The 26,434-nt window shown below is 36.1% G+C and overlaps 4 protein-coding genes across 13 annotated transcripts; 2 read left to right on the plus strand and 2 right to left on the minus strand.

The window, feature by feature from the left end:
* The first annotated feature begins 757 nt into the window (after positions 1-757).
* On the plus strand, positions 758-5,919 carry LOC111490531 (RNA-dependent RNA polymerase 1-like). Of its 2 annotated transcripts, none has more exons than XM_023139185.1 (4): positions 758-781; positions 1,547-2,094; positions 2,755-4,640; positions 4,766-5,919. In XM_023139185.1, exons 2-4 carry the CDS (start codon positions 1,579-1,581, stop codon positions 5,706-5,708), a joined length of 3,345 nt encoding a protein of 1,114 aa, XP_022994953.1. In that variant the 5' UTR covers positions 758-781; positions 1,547-1,578; the 3' UTR covers positions 5,709-5,919. The 2 variants fall into 2 exon arrangements, with proteins under 2 accessions (XP_022994953.1, XP_022994945.1); XM_023139177.1 differs by lacking the exon at positions 758-781 and adding an exon at positions 799-979.
* A 560-nt stretch (positions 5,920-6,479) lies between these two features.
* Positions 6,480-11,990, minus strand: LOC111490498 (probable RNA-dependent RNA polymerase 1). Of its 4 annotated transcripts, none has more exons than XM_023139169.1 (5): positions 11,614-11,990; positions 10,730-11,269; positions 7,924-9,809; positions 7,696-7,846; positions 6,480-7,550 (listed from the first exon to the last, which is right to left on the minus strand). In XM_023139169.1, the coding sequence occupies exons 2-5, from the start codon at positions 11,243-11,245 to the stop codon at positions 6,708-6,710; spliced, it is 3,396 nt and encodes a 1,131-aa protein (XP_022994937.1). In that variant the 5' UTR covers positions 11,246-11,269; positions 11,614-11,990; the 3' UTR covers positions 6,480-6,707. The 4 variants fall into 4 exon arrangements, with proteins under 4 accessions (XP_022994937.1, XP_022994935.1, XP_022994920.1 ...); XM_023139167.1 differs by having other exon boundaries at positions 10,730-11,395; XM_023139152.1 differs by having other exon boundaries at positions 11,610-11,990.
* A 1,798-nt stretch (positions 11,991-13,788) lies between these two features.
* On the minus strand, positions 13,789-18,960 carry LOC111490565. 6 transcript variants are annotated; one of them, XR_002719602.1, is made up of 10 exons: positions 18,730-18,960; positions 18,303-18,398; positions 17,794-17,979; positions 17,609-17,717; positions 17,494-17,528; positions 17,248-17,400; positions 14,864-17,136; positions 14,435-14,509; positions 13,976-14,344; positions 13,789-13,930 (listed from the first exon to the last, which is right to left on the minus strand). XR_002719602.1 is itself a non-coding variant. In XM_023139203.1 (10 exons), the coding sequence occupies exons 2-10, from the start codon at positions 18,368-18,370 to the stop codon at positions 14,298-14,300; spliced, it is 2,895 nt and encodes a 964-aa protein (XP_022994971.1). In that variant the 5' UTR covers positions 18,371-18,398; positions 18,730-18,960; the 3' UTR covers positions 13,789-14,297. The 6 variants fall into 6 exon arrangements, 5 of the variants coding, with proteins under 5 accessions (XP_022994971.1, XP_022994970.1, XP_022994969.1 ...); XM_023139203.1 differs by having other exon boundaries at positions 13,789-14,344; positions 14,864-15,219; positions 15,271-17,136; XM_023139202.1 differs by having other exon boundaries at positions 13,789-14,341.
* A 3,993-nt stretch (positions 18,961-22,953) lies between these two features.
* On the plus strand, positions 22,954-26,142 carry LOC111490994 (cytochrome P450 714A1-like). The gene is made up of 3 exons (XM_023139701.1): positions 22,954-23,278; positions 24,685-25,162; positions 25,239-26,142. Exons 1-3 carry the CDS (start codon positions 22,981-22,983, stop codon positions 26,047-26,049), a joined length of 1,587 nt encoding a protein of 528 aa, XP_022995469.1. The 5' UTR covers positions 22,954-22,980; the 3' UTR covers positions 26,050-26,142.
* Positions 26,143-26,434: the final 292 nt, after the last annotated feature.

A 26,434-nucleotide genomic window follows, 5' to 3' on the forward strand; every position in this document is an offset into this window, starting at 1 on the left:
TATATATATATATATATATATATATATATATATATATATATATATATATATATATATATATGGGGTAAAAATATAAATACAAAAATTAAAAAAAAAAAGTAAAGAAAAAACAAATGATAGAATATTTACCTCCATAGGTTTAAACACTTTTTTTTTATTATTATTATTTTTTGACCCATAAATAATAAATTATTGCATGTTTGTACCATAATGTCTTTTTTTAGAGGGTAGGAGTGGGGAAAAGGATGTTCCAACAATTTTCCACATCATTTTGTTCTCTTTTTCTAATTACTTTACGTATAAAAAATTAAGAAAAAAAAAACAATTTTTTTTCCTACACTTTTACGAGGTTAGAAAAATGATTGGATAATTACATAGTGTCTTTGGTAGCTTTATATCATTAAATGTTTTATAAAAATTATAATTTATTTTAAATTTATATCAATAATTATAATGCAATAGATAGATTTATGAAAATTATTCGAATATGATTGTCATTCTTACCATATAACTGCAATTTTTAATTCTAAGATCGGTTTTACGATCTTTATCAAATATTTATTATCCATAATTGTTGGATATAGATTAAAAATATTGAAGAATGAAATACAAAAGCAATTTTTAAAACAACTACGTTATAGCGGCTTCGTGTTAAAATATAATCGATTTAATAGGATAAAGCACCAGAGTCAATTGTATATTAACAGTTAAGAGGTACGGTTTTTTTAGTGGTGGAGAAAAAGATGACTTGGTAAATGAAAAGTCTTTCTTTATTCTTAAGGTAAGGGCCCGCCGATTGTGGAATCATTTGCCTTCGTTCCTGCATTTTCTTTTTCTACGTTCACCCACTGCGTTGTTTTGCAGTATAGTACTACAGTTTCTGAACTGGGTGTTGCTCTTTCTATCAAAATTCTGCTTTCTTTTTACCTAAACGTTCTTTCCCATTATTGAGATGGATTGTTGATCTGTTCTTGCTTTGGTAAGCTAATCCTCTTTCTTTTTGTTTTCTTCATCTGGGTTCTTTCTGATCCTTGTTTTCTTCTATTTTTCTCCCTCTCCGTACTGTCTCTGTGATTGTACTATGCAGCTACATCTTGTCCCTTCGCTGATTCTTACTGTTTCTGGGTTGTTTATGATCTATGGCTGTTCCTTGTCTTCCATGTTTAGCTATCGTTTTGTGGGCGATCTTCTTTTTGTGTTTGATTTCTGAAGAAACAGAGTTTTGATTTTATGCGTTCAAGCAGAACATGCGAGGAAAATGGCAATGATAAGACCCATTTCTTTTCAAAGCTTTGTGGGAGGCAATATCTTTGAGAAACTCTTCTTAGTTTCATGAGTTAAGGCTTTCTTTTGATAGAATCCTGATACTTTTTTACATTTATTCTCGGTTTTTCTTCATATCATAGAACTTTTGAGGATTGATATAGAGCTTAAAATCTCACATGAGCATTATTTAGTGCTTGGCCCTGCATAAACTACCATTATTATGCATTCATGCTCCTCCCCAAATGAGTATGCATTACAATCAATTTGTTTGGGATTACAGGAAAAGGTTTGCTGTTGATCTACTTGGATTGAATGGGTAAAACAATTCAGCTTTATGGATTCCCTTCTGGTGTATTACAAGAATCGGTTAAGGCGTTTGTAGAGAGATTTACAGGCGAAGGAAGTATAGATGCCATAAATGTAAAACGTTCAAGGGGAAGAGGAAAGCGATTGTATGCAATCATCCAGTTTATTGACGATGTAGGTGCTAAGTTAATTATATCTTTGGCTAATGCAAGCCTCCGCTATGGAACTTCTTCTTTGAAGGCAAGGGAGTGGAAACAGGATATTCTACAAGATCCACTAGTCTTTGAATACAATTTCAAAGGCTTAGAACTCCATCTTGGTTGTCAGATATCAAGGGAGGAATTTTTTGTGTTATGGACAGAGTCAAATGTGTCTGTGAATTTCGAGTTTGAGCGGCGTGATCTTAAGTTTTTCATATCCCATCCTCTTGTTGACTACATGCTCGTATTGCGATATGAGAACATTTGGCAAGTTGAGCTACACAAGCCACCAGGCCAATCTATAGATTATCTTCTGATTCAGGTTTGAACAATGTTTTCTTTTCTCTTCACTATTGGTAAATATTATGCATTCATACGATCACATTTGACCGAAAATTTTCACTCAACTGATGCCTATACTATTCTTGATTAGAGGGGTAAGATCTTACATCGGTTGGAAAGAGAAACAAAGCATTCTTTATAAGGGTGTGGAAACCTCTCCCTAATAGACGCGTTTTAAAATTGTGAAGCTGATAGCAATACATAACGGGCTAAAAGTGGACAATATCTGATAGCGATGGGTTTGGGCTATTACAAATAGTATCAAAGCCAGACATCGGACATTGGGCTCTGAGGGGGTGGATTGTATGATCTCACACCGGTTGGAGAGGGGAACGAAGCATTTCTTATAAGGGTGTGAGAACCTTTCCCTAGTAGACGCGTTTTAAAACTATGTGGCTAACGGTAAACGTAATAGGCTAAAGTAGAAAATATCTGCTAGCAGTGGATTTTAGCTGTTACATGGCAAGAGCAATAATTGAACTGAGCTGAAGTTAGAGTAATGCTTAGCTTTATTAAGTTTTTGGGACCTTTGGTCCTCGCCTGCATTCACGTCATATAGGTGCTGTCCGGACATGCTTTCTTTACCCATTTTCATTTCATTTTGCATACTACTCTAACTATGACCTCTCTGTATTGGTAGTTAGTTGGTGCTCCACGGATTTATGAGAGAGATACAAAGCTTTTTGGACATATTTCTGAAGACCCCTTCTTGAGCTTTTCTAAGGAAATGGACACCGAATGGTTTCGAGCAACCGATTTCACTCCATCATGCTGTATTGGACAATCTGGAGCTTTATGCTTGGAGATTCCTTACGGTCGCCAGCTCCCTAATTTTCATGATAAATTTGCTTACTTCAAAGAAATAAAGGGTAAATTTACACTGGCCACCGGTTCTACTTATTCGTCCAATGTAAACTTGGTACCTGTAGTTAGACCTCCTCTGAGCATCCACTTGCCATATGCCATTTTGTTTAAGATAAACTTGTTGGTACAACAGGGGTGTCTTCCAGGCCCAGCTCTTGATATCAGTTTCTATGAGATGGTTGATCCTCAGATACACAATATTGCCTTCATAGATCGTGCTTTAAGGAAACTTTATGACTTGAAAGAGTGTTGCTATAACCCTTCAAAATGGTTAGGTGAGGAGTACAGGAAGTACTCCAAGTTAACGAATCCGCCGCAGCCACCTAACTTGTCCTTAGATGAAGGGTTAGTCTATGTACACAGGGTTCAAGTGACACCTTGTAGAGTGTACTTTTGTGGTCCAGAGGTTAATGTTTCAAACCGTGTATTGCGTCGTTATCCCGAATATCTTGACAACTTTTTGCGTGTTTCGTTTGTCGACGAGGAATTGGATAGACTGTATTCAACTGAATTGTCTCCACGAGAATCTTCTTCCTTGGGGGATGGAAAGACGAAAATATTTAAAAGAATCCTTTCAGTTCTGAAAGATGGCATTACCATTGGTGATAAGAAGTTCGAGTTTCTTGCGTATTCTTCGAGTCAATTACGGGAAAATGCTGTGTGGATGTTTGCTCCAAGAGATGGGATTACTGCAGCTAAAATAAGGAAATGGATGGGAGATTTTCATAGTATAAGAAATGTAGCCAAGTATGCTGCTAGACTAGGCCAATCCTTTGGTTCATCCACAGAAACTGCAAGTGTCAGTCGACGCGAAGTTGAGGTTATTCCTGATATCGAGGTCGAATCAGATGCTGGTATCAATTATGTCTTCTCTGATGGGATTGGGAAAATATCAGCTAGTTTTGCTAGAGAAGTGGCTAGAAAATGCCGCATCAGGCATACACCATCTGCTTTTCAGATTCGTTATGCTGGTTTTAAAGGTGTTATTTCGGTTGATCCAACCTCATTCGTAAAATTATCGCTCAGGAACAGCATGCTTAAGTATGAGTCGACCGACATGAAGCTCGATGTCTTATCTTGGAGTAGATATCATCCTTGTTATCTTAATCGTCAGTTGATTACTCTTTTGTCGACACTTGGAGTTCAGGATGATATCTTTGAGAGTAAACAAAAGGAATTGATAGATCAATTGGACACCATTTTTATGAATCCATTGAAGGCTCAGCAGGCCCTTGAGCTAATGTCTCCAGGAGAGAATACCAACATTCTGAAGGAAATAATCTCGTGCGGTTACCGACCTGATTCCGAACCTTTCTTATATATGATGTTGCATACGTTCCGTGAATCGAAGTTGTTAGAATTGCGGAGAAAGTCGAGGATCTTTATCCCAAATGGAAGAGCAATGATGGGATGTCTTGATGAAACTGGAAACTTAGAATATGGAGAGGTATTTGTGCAGTGTTCTGCTCACCAGCAGCTGCATAATGATCATATTATCTTTAAAAGAAGCAAATCAAATCAACATTTCATCGTAACGGGAACGGTAGTTGTGGCGAAGAACCCGTGCTTGCACCCAGGTGACGTGCGTGTCTTAACCGCTGTGGATGTACCAGCTCTACATCACATGGTAGATTGTCTGGTTTTTCCACAGAAGGGACCAAGGTAAATGATCTAGTTTTACATCTAATCTTGTTTATAGTGGCTAAGAACCATCTAATCTTGTTTATGCTTAAACTCATGTCTGCTAGTAATTCTGCTGATATTGGAAACTTTCTTTTCTGTACAAGACCTCATCCGAATGAATGTTCGGGAAGCGATCTCGATGGTGATATATACTTCGTGTGCTGGGATCCTGATTTGATTCCACATCAACAAGTCGAACCAATGGATTATACCCCCGTGCTTAGCAGATTACTAGATCATGATGTCACAATGGAGGAAGTTCAAGAGTATTTTGCAAATTATATGGTCAATGACAGTCTAGGAATCATTGCCAATGCTCATACAGCATTTGCAGATAGTTGGCCAGAGAAAGCAATGAGCGAGCCTTGTATAAAGCTTGCAAAACTATTCTCAATTGCAGTGGACTTCCCCAAAACTGGCGTTCCTGCTTTGATATCTGCTGATCTAAGAGTACAAGTATATCCTGATTTCATGGACAAACCCGACAAACAGCGCTACAAGTCACATAATGTACTGGGGAAGCTGTTCAGAATGTTGGATGACATTGAACCAAGGATTAGCATCAAGTCCGTGAAGTTTACTCGGGAGATAGCTCGGCAAGCTTATGACCCCGACATGGAAGTCGAAGGCTTCGAGGAGTACCTCGACGATGCGCTTTATCACAAGAACAATTACGACATGAGGTTGGGGAATTTGATGAAATATTATAAGATCAAAACTGAGGCAGAGCTAATCAGTGGGGTTAGTTTGACAAAATCATCTTCTTTTACGAAGAAAAATGAAGCGGAATCTATCATCATGGCTGTGAAGTCCCTGCGAAAGGAGGCGAGGGGGTGGTTCAATGAGAATGCTGGCTTGCATTTTGGACATGACAATAATGCGTATGCTAGAGCTTCAGCATGGTATTTTGTTACATATCATTACAGCTACTGGGGCTGGTTTGGGGAGAAGAATGAAAGCCATTTTCTCAGCTTTCCATGGTGTGTTTACGACAAGCTCATCCGTATCAAGAAGCGCAAGATTGGTCCTCGAGCTCGCCATCGGTAAGCTTCTCCTACCATGAATCTTCATGAAGTTTTAGTATATTTCACTTGAGTTATGAACAACAATCGACTTGGCATAGTTGTGGCAGACACCTTAATTTTTACTAATCACTTTTATTCTTCTTGCAACTCTTCCATCCAATGTTTTACTTCAATAACTTTATGAACGCACCGAAGAACACACCGAAGGACAGAATATTGACTCTCTTTGATTATGTTGAAGTGTGCGCGAAGCTAGCTTGAACACCCACGTACAAGATTTGACATAGTTAGTAATATCAACTCAGATATTATATACACGATCTTGGTTATCAATCATGTTATAACGTTAATACTAAATCATTGGACTTGATACCTACTAATGGCCAAGCAGCCATGAATGTGAAGGAGAGTTGTAGAAACTAGCTTAATGGAAGATCAATGAACTTTGTTTCAGTTAAAGATCAAGCTAAACCATGTATAATTCATAGTCATGAATCATGTCTAGATTGTGGGTTGAAGCAAACTATGAATTTTGTCTATATGCATGTTGTGTCGAGTCCCAAATCGTCAAATCACGTAAAAGTTTATCCGATGGTCATTAGAAGGCACGTAGATTTTCGAATTCAACGATTATTGAAAGGCAAGTACATTGTGATTTCATTGGAAAAAACACCGTCATCATTATAGTACTGATCATTCGAAGAAAAATTTATGCTTCTTTCTTGCGTCGAACCATTATATGAACAAGTCATACATATACCTGCAACAGGACGGGCACGGGGACGAGCTTGTGTTTAAGAAAAGTAGGCTAAGATTTCAGATTTCATGAACACTGCCCAATGTATAGAGTAGATATTACATAGTAAAGAAAAAGGTGACTAAGCAAACTAAGAAGCTCTCAAAAGAGTAGCAAACAAGGGCCAAAGCCAAAGCCAAGTATATTCACAAAACTAGAGATAAAGACCATCAGATATATCAGAGGGAGCTAGAACAGGAAACCAACTGGTGTCGATCGTGTTCTTCAACGTCCATCGAGATTTAAGACACGGCTGAATCTATCAAGAGTCGCCAATCTTGAAGCTCTCTCTCTTTTCCTCAAATTATTCTCCTTGACTTGCATCAGTTTGTGGTAAACACACCATGGGAAGCTCAAATAATGGTCGCGTTTCATTCCGTCATTATAGGAGCCCCAATACGAATGATGATAAGTGACATGGTACCACGCCGAAGCTTTGGCAAATAAATCATCTGAGCCTGAATCCAGACCGCTTTCTTTCGTATTGAACCATGTCCTAGCCTCCTTTCTTAGAGACCTTGCAGCCAAGTTGATGGCTTCTGCGTCTCTTCTCCTTGTGAAAGACTTCGACATTCTCATAATATTGCCACTAAATATCTCGGACTCGGACTTGATCCCGTAATAATCAAGCAAATTCCCCAACTTGTAATCATATATAGTTTTATGATAGATGGCATCTTCAACGTAATCTTCAAAGCCTTCAGCTTCCATATCGGAGTCGTAACACCGCATTGCTACATCTCGAGTAAACGACCTAATGTAGCTTATATTTGGTGCAATGCCCTTTACTGCCCGGAAAAGTTTTCCAATCACGTTCTTTGATTCATACGAGTGCCTGTCAGGCTTCTCCATAAAGTCGGGAAACTCTTTGACATTCAAATGTGAAGGTATTATAGCAGGTACTCCAGTTTTTGGGAAGTCCACAGCAATGGAGAATAGCTTTGCAAGCTCTATACAAGGAGCACTTCTTGCTTTGAAAGGCTCTTTATCTGCAAACGCAGTGTGAGCATTGGCAATGATTCCAAGGCTATCATTAACCATGTAGTTCACAAAATATTCTTGAACATCCTGTTGTAAAGAACAGTACTTTTAAATTAGTACAAAAACCACACATATAGGAACGGTTCCTCTTCTAGAAATTGAGATAAAACACTGAAAAAACGACACGTTTGAAAAACGAAACATGATCGAGTCAGTGCTTGTGTGGATATACCTCGATTGTGACATCACGATCTAACTGAATGGGAGGTGCAGGAGTATAATCCATCGGCGGAATTTGTCGAGGTGGGATCAATTCAGTGTCCCAACAGACGAAGTATATATCACCGTCCAAGTCGCTACCCGAGCATTCGTTTGGATGAGGCCTATATTAACAAGTACAGCATCTAGTTAATCTTCAAAACAAAATCAAGAAAGAACCGGCATATGTCAATGTACTAACCTTGATCCTTTTTGTGGAAAAACTACACAGTCAACCATATGATACAACAGAGGTACATTTACAGCGTTTAGCACACGAACATCGCCGGGGTGCAGGCAGGGATTTTTCGCAACAGTTACGTTTCCCACGATAACTAAATGGTCTTCCGAACCGCTCATATCGAATGCAGAAGTATCAGATATATGTCTATGCCTAGCATTGGAGATTTGTACAAATACCTGTCCATACTCCAAGGTCCCAGTCTCGTCTAGACATCCCATCATCGCTCGCCCATTCGGAATAAAGATTCTCGATTTGGTTCGTAATTCTAGCAACTTCGACTCCCGGAAAGTCTGTAACATCATTGATAGATAAGGCTCAACATCTGGTTTATAGCCACATTTGAGCATCTCCTTGAGAATGTTAGTATTCTCTCCAGGAGACATCAACTCTAAGGCTTCTTGAGCCTTCAGTGGATCTGTTAATATGGCATCCAATTGTTCTAAAGCTTCACTTTGTTTCTTCTCAAAAACCTCATCTTTAACGCCTAGAGTCGACAAAAGAGTTATCAGCTGACGATTCAGGAAGCATGGTTGGTATTTGCTATAGCCTAAGACGTCGAGTTTCGTGTTGTCTGATTCAAATTTGCACATACTCTTCCTCAGAGATAACTTTACAGACGAGCGTGGATCAACAGCAACGACACCCTTATATCCACCATAACGAATCTGAAAAGCAGACGGAGTGAACGCTAGCACGCATTTTGAAGCAACCCTTTTGGCAAAATCACTTGATATTTTGCCAATTCCATCAGAAAAGACATACTTGACTTCACCATGTTGAACCTCTATGTCAGGAATGATTTCCCTTTCATGCCTAGCAACCGAAAGAGTCTCCGTCGATGAGCCGAACGATTGTCCCAATCTAGCAGCGTACTTTGCTGGATTCTTGATATGTTGAAAATCACCCATCCACTCTCTAATAACAGCTGCATCAAGGCCAGGTCTGGAAGCAAACATCCACAAAGAATTCTCTCTTAGCTGACTTGATGAGAATGCAAGAAACTTAAACTTTTTATCACCAATGGCTATGCCATTTTTAAGAACAGAGAGAATCCTCCTGTAGATATCAGTTTTACCATTCTCGATCGAAGAAGCCATCCGTGGTAATAAATCCGTTGAACGCATTTTATCCCACTCTTCATCAACAAAAGACACACGAAGAAAGTTATCTAAATCTCGAGAAAAATGGCGCAACACCCGGTTCGAAACATTGACTTCAGGACCACAGAAGTACACCTTACAAGGTGTTATTTGAACCCTACGGACATAAACCAATCCAGCATCCAAGGCTATAGCAGGAGAATTTGAAGGATGCTTTGCATACTTCTTGTACTGTTCAGTAAGAAAGCTTGATGGCTCATAGCAGCATTCCTTCAAATGGAACAGTTTTTCTAATGCATTTTCTACATACTCAACTCTTATTCGACTCGGATCAACCAACCGATAGAAACCAGTATCGAGTGATGGCCCTGGAATGCAACCATTTTGAACCAATACATTTACTTTAAAGATTATTTCATATGGCAGAAGAACATTAGGATGAGAATCGACCACAGGAACAAGATCGTCGGAGCAAGAAAAACCGTTGCCTCCATCTACCAGTTTGAATTCATCTTCAAATTCTTCATAATAAGCAAAATGTCGCCTAAAGTTGGGAAGTTGACGGCCATTAGGTAGCTTCAAACATAAAGAAGAAGATTGTCCAATAGAGTATGATGGAGTAAAATCAGCTGTTCTAACACATTGATCATCAGGTACTTCTTTAAAGAAGTTAAAAAGAGGATCATCAAAGATTTGTCCACTAGATGGTGCAACTTTTTTATATATCCGAGGGGCTCCATATAACTGATGAGAAAAACATAACTATTATCATTTTGAACTGTATCAAAATCCAGCAGCAGATATTGTAAATGAAGAACACCAGCATCTAAGATAATGGTAATAATCAAGACAGAACCCACTACATTCAACAGTCAAAATGACAAAATTACAGACCTAAAGTTCAAGGTCAACCATAACAAAAGCAGTGTTGTTAGTATCAACATTTAGTAAGATATATGGCCATGGAAGTCATCGTTTGTTTCTTCCATTCTTTTTTTTTTGGGGTATATTAAGAACTATCTTCACGTTTTTCGAGGAGAAAGTTGTAACAGCACTCAAACCCACCGCCAGTCTTTTTTGGGTTTTCCTTTTCGGGCTTCTCCTCAAGGTTTTTAAAACGCGTGAGATTTCTACCCCTTGAAAAGAATGTTTTGTTCTCCTCCCCAACCAATGTGGGATCTCACAATCTACCCCCTTCGGGGCCCAGCGTCCTTGCTGGCACTTGTTCCCTTCTCCAATCGATGTGGGATCCCCCAATCCACCCCTTTTGGGGCCCAGCTTCTTTACTGGCACACTGCCTCGTGTCCACCCCCTTCGGGACTCAGTCTTCTCACTGGCACATTGCCCGGTGTTTGCCTCCGATACCATTTGTAACAGCCCAAGCTCACCTCTAACAAATATTGTCCTCTTTGGGTTTTTCCTTTCGGACTTCCCTCAAGGTTTTTAAAACGTGTCTGCTAGGGAAAGGTTTCCACACTCTTATAAAGAATGCTTCGTTTTCCTTCCCAACCGATGTGGGATCTCACAATTACTATTATTCAAGCCACTTTAAGAGAGAATAGCAATACTTTTTATAATTGAAACAATGCTTAAACAAGGATGGAAAAAATTTTAAAGTTTAAAAGGGATAACAATGCTTTTCAACATTAACATGAGACAAGAACCTGAATCAGAAGACATTTCATAGACTGATGTTGCAGACGGTGGAGTTGTATCTGCCAAATGTTCTCATAGGAAAGCTGAAACCTGTACTCAACGAAATTATGAATCAGATGAAAGTTCATTTTTCGCATTTCAACTCCAAAAGTCACCAACTCAACATCTCCTTCCCATAGAACATGAAACTTTTCACTGGAGACCTGACAGCCAAAGCACAATGTCAAGTTTTCCAAGGTATGCACGTATGTCCTAGGCTTCGGTACAATGTCGACATCAGCCGCTCGAGCCTTAAGATACGAGGATCCATACCATAAGCGTTGATTAGCTAAGGAAATGATCAACTCAGCTTGTGCAGCACCAGTGAATTGGACAATAGCATATACTCTACTTCCTCCCCTTTTAGGTGGTCTAACCTTAATGGCATAGACAGTTCCTAAACCTGTACGAAGCTCCAGAAAACTCTTCACGGAATCTGCCGTGGCATGTGAAGGAAATCCACTAATATGAACCGTTTTCCCCATAAGACCAAATTGTTCACTCTTTCCCTGTTTTACCAAATCAAGCTATATATTAGAAAAGGCTTCCCTTCTATGTTCTATGATTGTGTTATGATTCCATTGTGAAGGGAGAATTCCACTTGAAATGAAAATTTCTTAGCCATGAAGTAGTCCCTACAAAAGAAAAAAACGACTTACATTAAATGGAATGAAAAAAGAAAAGTAACCCAAAATACCGAGACATACAGACACCAAGAAAACCATTTCGAATGCTGGAGTTTTCAACTTGGGTGCTCAAAGAAACCAACCCCCAACTAAAAAATGTTCAAAAGAGGCAAGAAAATGAGCAGAGCAACAGGACTTGATGATGAAGAACAAAGTTACAAACCCACACAGATAAACGCATGAATGTCCTCAAACAGGTATATATTGATCAACCAAACCGTAAACCAGAGACGATCCAGGAGCAGCAGAAACACACTCCAAGAGCTACGAATTGCTAAGCCCAAAACTTGAAATTCTTAAAAGGGTGTTCGTGGATGAACCCAGAAAAGCAAAGAAGATCATAAAACAGAGTGAAGAACAGAAACTGAGGAGGCAAGAGCAAGCTCAGTGGCCCTTATAAATTACAAGAAGAGGGTCCAATGGAGGGGAAGAATTTGGATGGACAAGGAATTGAAGCGACCATTGTCACCACAAGTCAAAACTTGAGTCGTCCTTTTTTTTTTATTTTTCTTAGGCTGCACACAATCATCTTCCCATAGAAAGAGATGTCTGCAGACGGAGCCCGGAAATTAGAAGTAAATTAAAAAAAAAAAATTGTAATTTCTAGCTTTATTAGTTTCTCTATTAATATTCGATTTTGATTTTAATAAATTATTTTTTTGAAAAAGAGTAAAAAGTTAAAGTCATTATATTTTAAATGATTGAAGTAATATACTATCAAAGTTTATAATATACTTTTTAAAAAATAATAATATATAGTACTATAGTCGAATAATTTTACTCATTTTATCACTATTTATCTATGCTCAAGTTGGCCCACCATCATTCTTTTTTATTTATCTAATATATTCTAAGGTTAATAAAAAAAAAAAGTTTATTGGTTAAAATAATTAAGACCGAGAAGTTTAAGAACTAAATAGAAACAAGTGTCAAATTATAACGAAATTTATCATGCATTTAGTAACGATCCCAATTAGTCAAAGCCTCAAAAAGTCAGATGGGTACGTGTATATTTTTGTAACTAAAAGCAAAATAATAATAATAATACCATAAAAAGATACAATCATTCAGTCGAATTTTTTTTTTATAAGGTATGAAAATCTCTCTAATAGACGCGTTTTAAAATCATTGGACTGACAGTGATACGTAACTGGTATAAAGTGAACAATATTTACTAACGGTGAACTAGAACTGTTACAAATGGTATAATAGCCAGACAGACACCAAGTAATGTGCCGGTGAGAACGCTGGCCCCAAGAAGATAAATGATGAGATTTCACGTTAGTTGGAGAGGAGAACGAAACATTCCTCATAAGGTGTGGAAATCTCTCTTTAGTAAATGTGTTTTAAAACCGTAAAGTTGACGGTAATATATAATGGGTCGAATGAGCTGTTACAAACGACATTTACCATATATGTAGTATTAATCTCGATTAAGACCGGGAAGTTTAAAAGAATAAATAGGCACAAGTGTCAAGTTAGAATGACATTTATCATGCATGTAATAACGATCTCAATTAGTCAACGCCCAAAAAGTCAGATGGTTACATATATTTTAGTAATTAAAAGCAAAATAATAATACTAATAATAATAATACCATAAAAAAAAACACAATCATGAAGTCAAGTGAAACATTTCTTATAAGGTGTGAAAATCTCTCTCTAGTAGACGCGTTTCAAAACCATGAGATTGATAGCGATAAGTAATCAGTCGAAGCGAACAATATCTACTAGCGATGAGCTAGAGTTGTTACAAATGGTATTAGAGCTAGACATCGAGCGGTGTGCCAGTGAGGATGCTAATTCCAAGGAAGTGGAGTGTGAGGTTCCACATTAGTTGGAGAGGAGAACCAAACATTCCTCATAAGGTACGAAAACCTCTCCCTAGTAAACCGTTTTAAAACCGTAAGGCTAACGGTGATACATAACGGGTCGAATGGGTTGTTACAAACGACATTTACCATGCATGTAGTAACTATCTCACTTAAGACCCGAAAGTTTAAAGAATAAATAGACACAAGTATCAAGTTAGAATGACATTTATCATACATGTAATAACGATCTCAATTAGTTAAAGCCCAAATAGTCAGATGGTTACATATAATTAAAAGCAAAATAATAATAATACCATAAAAGGACACAATCATCAAGTCGAACAAAACGTTCCTTATAAGGTGTGAAAATCTCTCCCTAGTAGACACGTTTTAAAACCATCAGGCTAACAACAACGCATAACTGGCCGAAGCGGACAATATCTATTAGTAATGAGCTAGGGCAGTTACAAATGGTCTCAGAACTAGACACCAAACGGTGTGCCAACAAGTACACTAACCCCCAAGAAAGTGGATGGTGAGATTTCACATTGGTTAGAGAGGGGAACGAAACATTCCTTATAAGGTGTGGAAACTTCTCCTTGGTAGACGCATTTTGAAACAGTAAAACTGATGGCGATACGTAACAGGCCGGATGGGCTCTTCCGTCCCTCTGCATCGCCTTTAAAAATTCCTCATTCTGGGTAATTTCCTTAACTTCCTTCCTTATAAAGAGGACTAAATTCCAGCTTTTAATATCAAATTCTCAGTCAGTTTCAGTGTTCATCAGTATATTCAGTATATTCAGTAGGTCCACAAGAATTGAAGATCAAAATGCTTAGAAAAGCTATTGAATCTTACATAAGAATACTAAGTGTTAGTCAATCTTTATGTTAAGAGAGATACAATACAAATTTTGTAGTATGGAAGAGAGGGAAAGCTTCACTCACAATATTCACCTTGAAGAAGAAGATGGCAGAGAATGATATGGTAATATCCATTGTCATCCCAGAATTAATGCAGCTTTTGGTTCATTGTTTCTATTTGCTACCCCTAAAAGCAGATAGAGAGAAGAAAGACCTGCCTACTGCCACATGAGTATAAACAACAAAGAGTTAAAATCCATGTGTTTGCAAGCAATGGGAAAACAAGAATGCAACTCATACATATCTCTAACCTTTAGTAGAAGAAACTGTAGCATGATCATGGCTTTCTTGGAATTTGGAATTAAAATTCTGTGCACCATATGTACCTACATATCAACGAGTCCACATGTTAAAATTTCTTCCCTGTTTATGTTCATAGTTGAAGCGTGAACTCAGATTAATGTCTGAACTCAAGCCCACTACTAGTAGGTAGGGTCCTTTTTGGCTTTCCTTTTCAAGCTTCCTCTCAAAGTTTTTAAAACGTGTCTGCTAGGGGAGGTTTCCACACCTTTGTAAACAATGTTTCGTTCTTCTCCCCAACTAATGTGGGACCTCACAATCCACCCCTTTCGAAGTCCAGCATCCTTGCTGGCACTCGTTCCTCTCTTCAATCGATGTGGGATCTCACAAAAACAGTAGACAAGTAAATAAATTGCAACAATAAGGGGAAGGATCAAAACCTGAGTATAGGTTGTCATGATCAAAGCTTTTGTCAAGAGAAGCCTTTACAAGACCAGGGTTAAGTGTAGCTTTCATCAATAGACTGTCCATCTTTTTTGTGTTCAGAGATTTAGATTCTTCAGAATCATCCTCACCCTCAGAAACCACGGAAGGGCTCGACCAACCACCCAGGTTTGCTTCTCCCTTGCTTTTCCTTGCAAATTTCAGAAGTCTCTTAAATCCTTTCGGTGCACCCCTTTGATAGTTCATCATGGGAAGATTTTCTGCAATGCCCCAATCATTACTATCAAGTTCGTTATTTTCTTCCTGCAGCATTTGAGACAAAGAGAGACGAACGGGGCGATTTTCGATTGGTGCAGCATTTTCCAGTGATGCAAGATGAGGTGGCTCATCATTGATGGCTGGTATCTCTTCAAACTCTTCTATTTCCTCTATGAACTTCGATGGGATCATTGATTCTCCTTCAGCTACAATTTCCAAAGAAGATTTCTCTTCATTTGGTAAATGTAGAGCATCACCATGATCAGCATCTACTACATTTGAAGTAAGCATCTCACTATCCTGTTCATCATTCACAACAGTTTTGGAATCACAACGAGCTGGTGACAAAGCATCCCCTTTATCAGGATCTGCAACCTCAACTTCTTGATCATGAGTCAATTTTTTGCTGTTCTTTGAAGAATCAGCAGTCTTAGAAAGTTTTGAAGGCTTTGTCTTGTTAGCCATTGGACTACTATTGTCTAAGCTATTTCTCGAACCCTTATGGAAGGACTTTGATTCTAGTGGCACTATGCTGCTTTTTTTGGCTATTCTGTCACGGATACTGGACTTCACAGGAACATTGGTATCTCTAGAAGGTGTAACTTTTGTTTTTGTTATTGTTCCAGTCTTCATCTGCATCGTTTCCTTCTTCTCATTCACACGCCTCGAGTTTCTCGTACTGTCATTAGTTTCCTTGATGTTTTTCTTCTGCACATGGGATCTTTCTGTTTTAGCACTCAATCGATTAAACAACGACGCTGGTTGAGCTGTCGGACGAGTTGAATTCACACTGGCTGGTGTAATTCCAGAAGATAGCCATGACTTACGTGTGGCAGCTATTGGTTTTGTTCTAGATGAGATCTTTTCAATCAAGGATGGTTTTTCTGATTTTGATAAATTTACTGATGGAAGAACTTCAGACTTCCGTGTAGCATGTTTTTTTGTTACATTAACTTCAGCAGAGGCTATCTTGGATCTCCTATCATCTGCAACACGTCGCATTCCCTTCGTTTTTACCTCTTTATTCGTACATACCTTAGCTTCCTCAGCTCGACGCTTTTCGTCTCTCTTCGCCTTGAATTGATCATATAATTCACCCCTTTGCTCAGAACAGACATCTTTCTTTCGATTCACTTGAGTATTATTTTGTGCTACATGTTTACTTTCCATCACTTTTTTCATCATTTGATCCAATTCTGCTTCCTTTCTCCGGCTCCATTCTGAATTTGCAGATACTTTTTCGACAACTTCCTGTGGTTCGCTAATGGGAGAGCCTGCTTGAGTCTCTGGTGGATCAGAAGCTTTAAGTTCTACAACTTCAGCAGTTGTACAAGCTTTTTCCTCCGCTACCTTACTCTTTGGCACATGCTCATCAAAATCACGGCTGATTGGATCAGATTCATCACTAACAAGCTCTGAGTGGCATTTTGTAGAAGCATCTCCCATGCCTGTACTCCATCTTCTCAATACAAATTTATTTGCACCAATGGTTATGCTTGTTAATGATCTTCGTTTCTCGACTTCGGAAGCATCGTTTCTCTGTTTGCTTTCGAAAAGACTGATAGCATCCTGAACTGATATTCTATCTACATTGCTATCAGCTGTTTTACTGGTAGGTTCTGATCCTTCCTCATCACTATTAGCTGCTATATCTCCTTGAGAAAAACTACTGTCTCTTGTTTGCAGACTCCTAATCATTATCGCAGGTGCTCGGCGGGATCCCGTTCTTCCTATCTGAACCCTTCTCATGGGTGATGCTGACCTTCTGGGAGGTGCTGACCGTGCCATTGTTCTACTTCTTTCTACCAGTGTCCCATTCTCATCAGACTCCTCACTTTCTGATGAATCCTGTCGCTCAACCTGTGCAACTTTTGCAGGTGAAACACCATAATTCACTTGAGTTGACAAATTCGATGTAACCGTGTGCCTATTATCGTCGTCGTCGTCAACAGGAACAGGATCGATACTATCACTCTTTGGATTTAGTTCCAAATATTTGCATGTACAATTTCTGCAGAGTTGTGAAGATTGAGCACATACTGAGTAAACGGATATTGCAGAAATGAAGTTTGTTTCATTTTTTAACAACAAACAGGCAAGCTTTTTACCAGGAATAACTTACTTCAAATTTGTAGCTCCGAAATGTTCCATAAACTTCACTAAATGACTGATTTTCTTAGAACTGCAGGTTGCATTGCAACCCTTTTCAAATGATGCAGTGAAGTCCTTATTCAATGCTGTAAGCCTCAATTCCATAGCTCGCAACAATTCGTTTCTGGCATTCATGTTTGCATAGTTCACAGTTGAACAAACCAATTCTATGTTTTGTAAGAAACAGAACAGATAATTAAGAATTCAAATAACCTACTTAGATTCAGCTGATGAAGTAAATTCAGCTCCAGACTGTCAACACAATAAATTCAACTTCACCAGCAAGGAAACATTATAGGAAAATGGCTTCAAAAGATAGCATGAACCACTACCTGACCATATAAAGAAACATGAAATCTCCTGGTTTCTTCTAGTTGAGCCATCTCGTTCATCGTTTTCGTGATTTTCGTTAACTCTGGCGAGCCAACTAGATGGAGGAACCTGAGTAGAGAGAAGTAAGAGTATTAACAAAAATGCACCCTTCAGCTGACAATCGAAATAATGTAGTTAGAACAACCTGGTTAGAGTAGATTTTGTGAACCATGCTGAACCAGCTGAAGAAGCTGGTGATTGGAGTTTAATGCTCGCTTTAGATTCTTTGGCATTCAGCTCTTGTAGTTCCGGTAAATGTGGCAAAAGGGTATCCAGAATCCCATCAGCCAGAGCATCTACCTTATTGCCACAGCAAGCAAATGCCTCGTATCTGTTCACACTCATTCCCATCAAGAGGGGAAAAAACATTCAGGACACGAAGATATGAAATTTTATTAAACAAAGTGATAGTTAGGAGAAGCTAGACTCCAGGAGACTCTCGTCTGCTAGGGAGAAGTTTCTACACTCTTACAAAGAATGTTTCGTTCTCCTCCGACCAATGTGGGATCTCACAGATCCTACGATACTCGTTCCTCGTGTTCATCATGTAATTGAATCGACGTCGACCGACAGTAATGGTAGAACATGTTTTGTACAAGCAGAATCTCATCTACATTGTTTCAAACAGAAATGGTAAAAAAGAAAGAGGACAACCTGTTCTGAGAAGGTATAATCTGAATGGTGGCATAATCTAAAGGCCCATCATCATCTCCACCACTCATTTCGATCAGCTAAACAAAGAAGCAGATACTGAAACAAACACAATGCTACTAAGTTCAACAGCACAAGCAACACAAATTAGAAGAACAGGTCGTCAAAATCATCAAGCATATATCATTAGCAATCACTCGTTAACAATTTACAACTTCCAGATAAACAAATTCTACCCATCAAACCCAAGCAAACACACACAGCCCAGATCTGGAAAATCCCTGCAAAACCCATCAGTTCACCAGAAAAAAAACCCACTAAAACGAAGCAACGGCAAATTCCTAGTTCTCTTCAAATGCATTTACTCGCACAGAACTCCCTCAAACGGCGAATTCTTCAACTACATTGATGAAAAACATTGAAATGGTACCTGGGTTTTGCAATCCGGCCGGGGATGACGGAGCAAGGCGGAACATAGACGGAGAAATCTATCGGAAAAAAGAAAATGAGCGATGGGGAGCGAATTCGACCCAGAGCTTCAGTTTAAAAATTAAAAAACTAAAAAATTAAAAAATCTTCGAAGTTACGAAACTGATAATTCCACTGAACGCGTGAAGCTCACGCTCTATCCTCCATTTTTTTTCTTCCAAACGACCATGCTTCCATCAGCAGAGTTGTGTCGGTTTCCATTTATTCTTGTAACTTTTTATTTTTTATTTCCTGTCGTTTTTTTTCCTCTCTTTCTTTTTTTTAACCAAACTCACTCTCAATAAACCTCAACATCAACATTTATATTATATTTTTAAAATAAAAAGTATTTAAATTTATGATCTTCAAAGTTAAAGTTTTTATTTTTTATATTTATTTATATACTAAAATATGCTCTTTCATTACTATTTTATTTTTTATTTTTTATTTTTTCTATTCTTGGAGATCTGCATTTATCTCTGGTTTAATTTATTAAAGCCGGGACCAAAAAGGTAAAATGATTATGAAGGAGAGGGAATTGAGGTCGACATGTCGTAAAGCGATGGCTAAATTTGCATGCATTATTGGTAATTATATATTGCATTTAAAGACCGTTGGTTTTGTTGGATATGGACGTTGCTGGACTTGTAAGTTCAAACTTCAAACCCGCCCGCCCGCCCAATAATGTGCCGAAAAAAATGTGAAGTTATAATAAAATAATAGATAATAATAATAAATAATAAATGCATTATAATATGTTGTCTGCATAGTCCACTCTCATTGAGCCCAAGCTAAACATGTCGTTTGAAATGGGCCAATTTTTTTGAGCTCAATGATTTATTATAATAAACTGAGGCCCACGTAAAATAAACAGAACTACGACAACAGACCAACACGCTAAAACACATCGCTAGTAGATATTGTCCGTTTTGGTCTATTACCTATCGCTATCAGCCTCACGATTTTAAAATGCGCTTGCTAAGGGGAGCTTTCCACACTCTTATAAGGTTTCCCTCTCCAACCGACGTGGGATTTCACAATCCACCCATCTTGAGATTTCAGTGTTCTCGCTGGCACCTTGCCCGATGTATGACTCTAATACCATTTGTAACAGTCCAAACTTATAATCCTAGCATCCTCGCTGGCACACCATCTAAACCGATGTAGGATCTCATAATCTATTCTTTTTGGGCTCTTATACCATTTCTAACAACTCAAGCCTACCACTATTATAGATAATGTCTGTTTTGACCCTTACAATTTTAAGAAGCATAAAAATGTTTTGTTTCCCTTTCCAATTAACGTGAGATCTCTACAGTCACATTTTGATCTCACTGATGTTATCATCCGTTAAGTATCAATTTTTTTACTTGTTTAATATATTATTATATAATCATATGTGATTATAATTATTTTAAAGTAAAATCCCTTTCTATTTAATCATTGTATTGGATGATTAAAATCCATTATAATACAAAAAAAAATCATTTTTACCCCTTCAAAATTACATTACATTTGAATTCACGAATATATTTCTAATACGATATTCTTAAACAAACACAAACCATTTTATTTTACGAAAAGATTGGGTATACATATCGACACGTCAACCAATATTTCGATAACTCAAAAAGCTTGTAGTAATTGTTACCAATTTGGATATCAATTTAAGTTGTCTTCTTCATACATTCTCTGTATGTAGATGTACTAAAATCTCATCTTTATCAAAATATGTATCTAGAACTTCAACATCAAATCCAATTTTTTTTCCTTTTATTTTTTTTTTATTCAATTACTCAATGTTCGGGTTCATATTAAAAAAAAAAAAAGCTCGACCACTCGATTGAAGTAGATTATAATTTTTTTAAAAATTTAATTGGATTCAAATAGGTCCATTAAAGTAATTAATGATTAAACAAAACTCTTTATTTGGATGGTGTTTCTTTTAAAAAATATATTTTGGGGTTAATATAAAAATAAGTAAATTATAAATAGTTTATTAAAATAATATAAAAAGAAAAAGGAGTTTGGAAGGGAGGTGATGGTTCAACGAATATAAATAGATGTACATAGAATTAATATATATTATTATATAATATGAAAAGGGATGGGGATATTGAGAGTGATGTATGAGATATTAAATATTATTAGGTGTGGAGTTGTTACAATTGTACAGCTATATGGGGCCTATGCCTCTCCCCTAGAACCTCCTAAAAAAACGCCTCAAATTAATTTAATTTTTATTAAATGAATAATATATATATATATATATATATATAAACTTTTAAAATTAAATTAAATTTTAGAGTAAAGTTCAAAAATATTTTTTAGAGTTATTTTTAGATAAATAAAAAAGTTAAAAGGTATTTTTAATAATTTAACATTAATTTATTTATATTAGTGAATTAATATAAATATTAAAAAAAAATTGGCAAAAGAAAAGGAAAAATAATGTGATATATATACCGATTATAGTGATGGTGAAGAGAGAGGGATTGGTCCAATCCAAGTCAACCTCTCAATTTCATTGCGTCGCAAATAATTTTAATATGAAAACAATTAAATAACATTACGTTGAATTTATCCGCATCTCGAGATTTAAATATTTAATATTAGAGAAATCTAATAAATTATTAGAGAAGAGTGCATTAACTATTATTAAAAGAATGATATATTTTAAATAAAAAAATATAAATTTTTTTGTTAAATAAAAAATTGAAAAAGGATGGATATATAAATGCGTGACAAATATTTAATACACTTTCCTCCATCAATGTTTCCACCTAACTCTCCCATTCATTCTTATCATTCTTTTTTTTTTTTCTTATCCAAACTTAACAGTAATTAATACGATACATTATTATTTCTGTCTTTTATGGTTTGAATTTATTTATATTTTTTGAGTAAAATTTCTAGGTGAAGCACTTATCGAAAACAATATCCACAAACTAAAAAAAAGGAAAAAAAAAAATCAATTTATAACTTAATTTTTTTTTTAAATATAAAAAATATCCTTTTAAAGTTCAAAATAATAATAATAATTAAAAATTTTCATTAATACATTTATTTAAAAAAATTAAAAATACTCATGAACTTTCAAAAGTAATATTAAATAGTTTGGAGATGATCTATAAAGTGTTGATAGACCATTTTTGTCCATATATTAATGGTTAAATTTTTTTAAAACTTTTATTTATAAAGGTAAATCGTGTTAATACCACTTTAAAATTTTCATCGATCATTTTTTAAATATAGTACTAAAGAGGACATTTTTTGAATTTTTTTTAAAATGGTATTTTAAAGTATTTTTTGGAATAAATTACTAATGGTTTTGATTTAAAACGAAAGATAAAGATATTTTTTAGATTTTTTAAAAAAAATTAAAAATAATATTGGAATTTTTTAAAGTGGTTAAATATGTTAAAATGCATTCTCTTTATAAAAAGGGTTAAATATGAAAAATTGTTATAAATTGAATTATTTTATTAGAGTTTGAGTCTGAAAAAAAAAAAAAAAAATTACCCTACTTCAAAATTAGTTAGGTAATTTGGTTAATTTTTGTAATTAATATGGTTTAAACATACGCTAGAATTATATATTAATAAATCTTAAAATAATAATTAATTTAAGGTTTTAGTCGCTGATATTTCCAAGATATAAATTAATTTATTTTAAAAAATTATGATAGTTTTTGAAATAAAATATCAAGTTTTAAAGAAAAGTTAAAAAGAAATTAAAGATAATTTAAAAAGAAAATAGTAAAAAAAAGAGGAAGAATATAAGATCTTACTTCCGTTAGGAAAGGGAATGAAACATATAAGTATGAAAATCTTTCCCTAGCCGATACATTTTAAAATCGTGAGTCTGACGATGATACTTAATGATTAAATGTTGGAGAAAAAAAAAACGATAGCTCACATTGATGGTCCACAAGTCTAAAGAGCTTAACTCGACCATAAACATGGTATATTGAACCGGGTAAAACTATTGACGTGATTGCCGATAAGACCTCGACCACCCATTCGTAACCATAATAGATGACATGTGAAGTGGGCTTGTAGTTTTGTTCCTCTTCCTTTCATCCAACGTACTTTTCACTCCCCATTCACCTCCTTCTCTCTCTTCCATCACTCCCACGTTTGACTTTTTCTTTTTCTATATAATACCAACAACCATTCAAGCAATTGAGCGTAACAAAAAGACGGGGGTTGTAATGGGCGGTTTGGGGTCGGTTCTTTTCGCCGCCGTTGCAGTGGCGGTGGTGGCAGTGGTGGTCCATTTTTACTATGGAGTGTGGAGGAGGACGGCGGAGATTAGGAGGAAGCTACGAGCACAGGGAGTGACGGGACCGCCGCCCTCGCTTCTGTACGGAAACTTGCAGGAGATGCAGGAGATCCAGTTGGAGGCGGCGGCGGCCATGGTTTCTCCGCCACATCATGCGTCGGTGATTGTTGCTCATGATTATACCTCCACTCTCTTCCCTTATTTCGTCAAGTGGAGGAAACAATACGGTATTATTTTATTATTATTATTATTATTATTATTATTATTTTGTTAAATTACAAATTAAATCTCCTCGTGTTCATGTTGTGCATATTTTGGTGTCAATTTTTTCTTTAAGAAAAGAGATTTAATCATGTAATGTTAACATTAACATAAATAATAGAATTTACAAATATAAATTTCTCAAAATTATTCAACATTAAAAAAAAAAAAAAAGTTTTTAACTTTTAAAGTTTAATTTTTGGATAATAAAATGTTATATTAAATAGTGTTGTACGTTTGAAGTTTTCCGAGCTTTCAGAAATGTGAAAGTCGTCTCACTTGGTCAATGAAATTTAAATTAATTATGATTTTTTTTTATATAAAAATATATATATTGTATTTATAATTTAAACGTTAGAATTTTTTCTACTAGTTTAATAAAAATGTCATAAATAGTCCATAAATAAAGACTATTTATAAAAGTTTTATTAAAATCTAATTGTAACCTGAATTAAATTCTGTTTTTCTTATAATTTAATATATTAAATTTATAATTCAAAATTAAAATATTTACTAAATTTATAATAATTTTTAATAATATTATAATATTATGAGTAGAGATTTTTGATTTATAGCAAATACGGTTATATTCGATACTCATTTAACTTAGTGTTTAAAATATTTCTTGTTTTTTCGTCATTTATTTATAATAATTTTTTATCTTTATTAAGATAAGATTTGAATTTTTAGTAACGTTTCAAAAAAGAAAAATTGAAAAAAAAATATTTTTAGTAGACTACACTTTACTTTTTTTTAATATATATATATATATATAAATATATGTAAATAATAAATAATAAATGAAGAAAAATTATAGATATAAGTAGGGTTTATAGGTTTAATTTTCAAATACAAAAGTCTAAATTAATAAAATCTCCATAAACTTTATATTTTATTAAAAAAAAAACACCATTTAAAAGTTCAACCATGTACTTAAACTTAAAAAAAAAAATTAAAAATAACATTATTTTTTTAAAGTTTAAACTATTTTTGAAGTTTTTAAAAAATTTTAGGTGGTTTTAAATCTTTTTAAAAAAATCTAAAAGTTATTGAAAATTTAATGGTATTTTTAATTTTATTTTTAAATTTTAATAATATTTTTGAAATAAAATATTAATAATTTTCAACCATATTTTCTATTTTTATTAATTTATTCCATTAAAAAAAAAAACATCAAACCATCTAACCTTTTAAATTTAGTTACGCAAGCTAATATTACTAGTTTTATAAACTTGTAATTATTTATTTATTTATTCATAATAAATAGAAATCTCTTATTATAATACAATAATATTTATTAATGTTGATAAAAGACTGGGCCGTGGATGAGTAAATAAAGAGGCCCAAAAGTGATCTTAAAATTGGTTGGCAGGCCCATTATACACATACTCGACAGGGACGAGGCAGCATCTGTACGCGAACCACGTGGATCTGGTGAAGGACTTGAGCCTCACCAACTATCTCCACTTGGGCAAGCCCTCCTACGTCACCAAGAAGCTCGCCCCAATCCTGGGCCACAGCATCGTCCGAGCCAACGGCCCCGTCTGGGCTCTGCAGCGCAAGATCATAGCGCCCGAGTTCTTCATGGACCAGGTCCGGGTCATGGCGACGCTGATGACCGAGGCGGCGGCTGCGATGCTGCAGAAATGGGAGGGGAGGATCGGCGAAGGAGAGGGAGCCACGGCGGAGATCGACGTGGATGAGGATCTTAGAGAATTCTCGGCGGATGTGATTTCTAGGGCTTGCTTTGGGAGCTCGTATGAGAAGGGGAAGCGGATTTTTTCCAAGCTTAGGGTTCTTCAGAAGCTGCTTAGCGAAGGGAATTTCCTGTTTGGCTACGTTTCTCTCAGGTTCGTTTTTTCTGTTTTTTTTTATTTATTAATTAATTCAAATAAAAATCTAAATTAAAATATGAATTATGAACAGTGACCGATTATTTCAACAAAGCAAACACAGAAGAATCAAGAAGCTGGAGAAGGAGATCGAATCATTAATCTGGGAAACAGTTCAACAACGCCAAAAAGAATGCTCCAAAACGTCGTCGGATAAGGATCTCTTGCAGCTCATAATGGAGGCCGCCATGAATGACCCAACCGTAGCGGCCAATTGTAATGAGTCCCCAAAAAAGTTCATCGTTGACAACTGCAAGAGTATCTACTTCGCCGGCCATGAGTCCACCGCCGTCGCTGCCACCTGGTCCTTGATGCTCCTCGCCCTCCACCCCGAATGGCAAGACCGTATTCGGTCTGAGTTTGGTCAAGCTTGCCTCGACGGTCGTGTCAACATGACAACCATCTCTCAACTCAAATCAGTGAGTATGGTGGTCCAAGAAACGTTGCGATTGTACCCACCGGCGGCGTTTGTGGCGAGGGAGACATTTTCAGAGACGCGACTAGGAAACGTGGTGATTCCAAAGGGTATCTACTTATGGACTTTGATTCCGACTCTGCATAGAGAGGTTGAAATATGGGGAGAAAACGCGAATGAGTTTAAGCCAGAACGGTTCGTGAATGGCATAGCCAAGGCTTGCAAGTTTCCTCAAGCGTACCTGCCATTTGGGGCAGGGCCTCGACTATGCTTAGGGAAGAACTTTGCATTGGTTCAGTTGAAGATCGTTATTTCTCTGATAGTTTCCAAGTTTAGATTCTCACTATCTCCGGAATATCGTCATTCTCCGTCTTATAGGATGATCGTAGAGCCGGCCAATGGGATGAAGATCATCTTCAAAAGGGTTTAAATTAGGGTTTATGAGAGGTTAGTGTGAGCTCTTATTTATGAAACAGTACAAGTTTAATAATTATACCCGCTACTAAAATATTTGAATTTTTAATTAAATTAATTAAATGAATTTTAGAAAAGATTTAGAAAGCAAGGGATTTAAATATGTGATATTATGAGATGGGAGACAAAATGATGTAACGTCCAGAAAGGAAATATATTATAAAGAAAAGATATTATTATAAATCCAAAGTGGCCCAAAACGGCGCGTTTTTATGTAAAATCAAACTCAGTTCAGAGCGTACTTGTTTTTCTCGTGAAAATAAAAAAAGAATTAAAAAAAAAAGAAGCTGCTCCCCTCCACTCTGGAAAGTTCATCAGACTCATTAAACATAATATATATA

The sequence above is a fragment of the Cucurbita maxima genome, unplaced genomic scaffold, assembly GCF_002738345.1.
Source record: "Cucurbita maxima cultivar Rimu unplaced genomic scaffold, Cmax_1.0 Cma_Scf00001, whole genome shotgun sequence".
NCBI lineage: Eukaryota > Viridiplantae > Streptophyta > Magnoliopsida > Cucurbitales > Cucurbitaceae > Cucurbita > Cucurbita maxima.

Bases quoted from the DNA above. Each gene is read 5' to 3' on its own strand.
- LOC111490565 (XM_023139201.1), bottom strand. From the start codon at position 18,370: ATGAGTGGTGGAGATGATGATGGGCCTTTAGATTATGCCACCATTCAG. The intron at 17,401-17,493 runs GTAGGTTATTTG...CATGAATGCCAG, and splicing joins ACTTCATCAGCTGAATCTAA to AAACGAATTGTTGCGAGCTA. The intron at 14,345-14,434 runs GTTAGAGATATG...CTCATGTGGCAG, and splicing joins TACAGTTTCTTCTACTAAAG to TAGGCAGGTCTTTCTTCTCT.
- LOC111490994 (XM_023139701.1), top strand. From the start codon at position 22,981: ATGGGCGGTTTGGGGTCGGTTCTTTTCGCCGCCGTTGCAGTGGCGGTG. The intron at 23,279-24,684 runs GTATTATTTTAT...ATTGGTTGGCAG, and splicing joins CAAGTGGAGGAAACAATACG to GCCCATTATACACATACTCG. The intron at 25,163-25,238 runs GTTCGTTTTTTC...AATTATGAACAG, and splicing joins TTTGGCTACGTTTCTCTCAG to TGACCGATTATTTCAACAAA.
- LOC111490498 (XM_023139152.1), bottom strand. The intron at 7,847-7,923 runs GTTAGTACATTG...TTGTTAATATAG, and splicing joins TTTCCACAAAAAGGATCAAG to GCCTCATCCAAACGAATGCT. The intron at 7,551-7,695 runs GTATATCCACAC...TCTTTACAACAG, and splicing joins ATCGTGATGTCACAATCGAG to GATGTTCAAGAATATTTTGT.
- LOC111490531 (XM_023139185.1), top strand. From the start codon at position 1,579: ATGGGTAAAACAATTCAGCTTTATGGATTCCCTTCTGGTGTATTACAA. The intron at 2,095-2,754 runs GTTTGAACAATG...CTGTATTGGTAG, and splicing joins TAGATTATCTTCTGATTCAG to TTAGTTGGTGCTCCACGGAT. The intron at 4,641-4,765 runs GTAAATGATCTA...TTTCTGTACAAG, and splicing joins TTTCCACAGAAGGGACCAAG to ACCTCATCCGAATGAATGTT.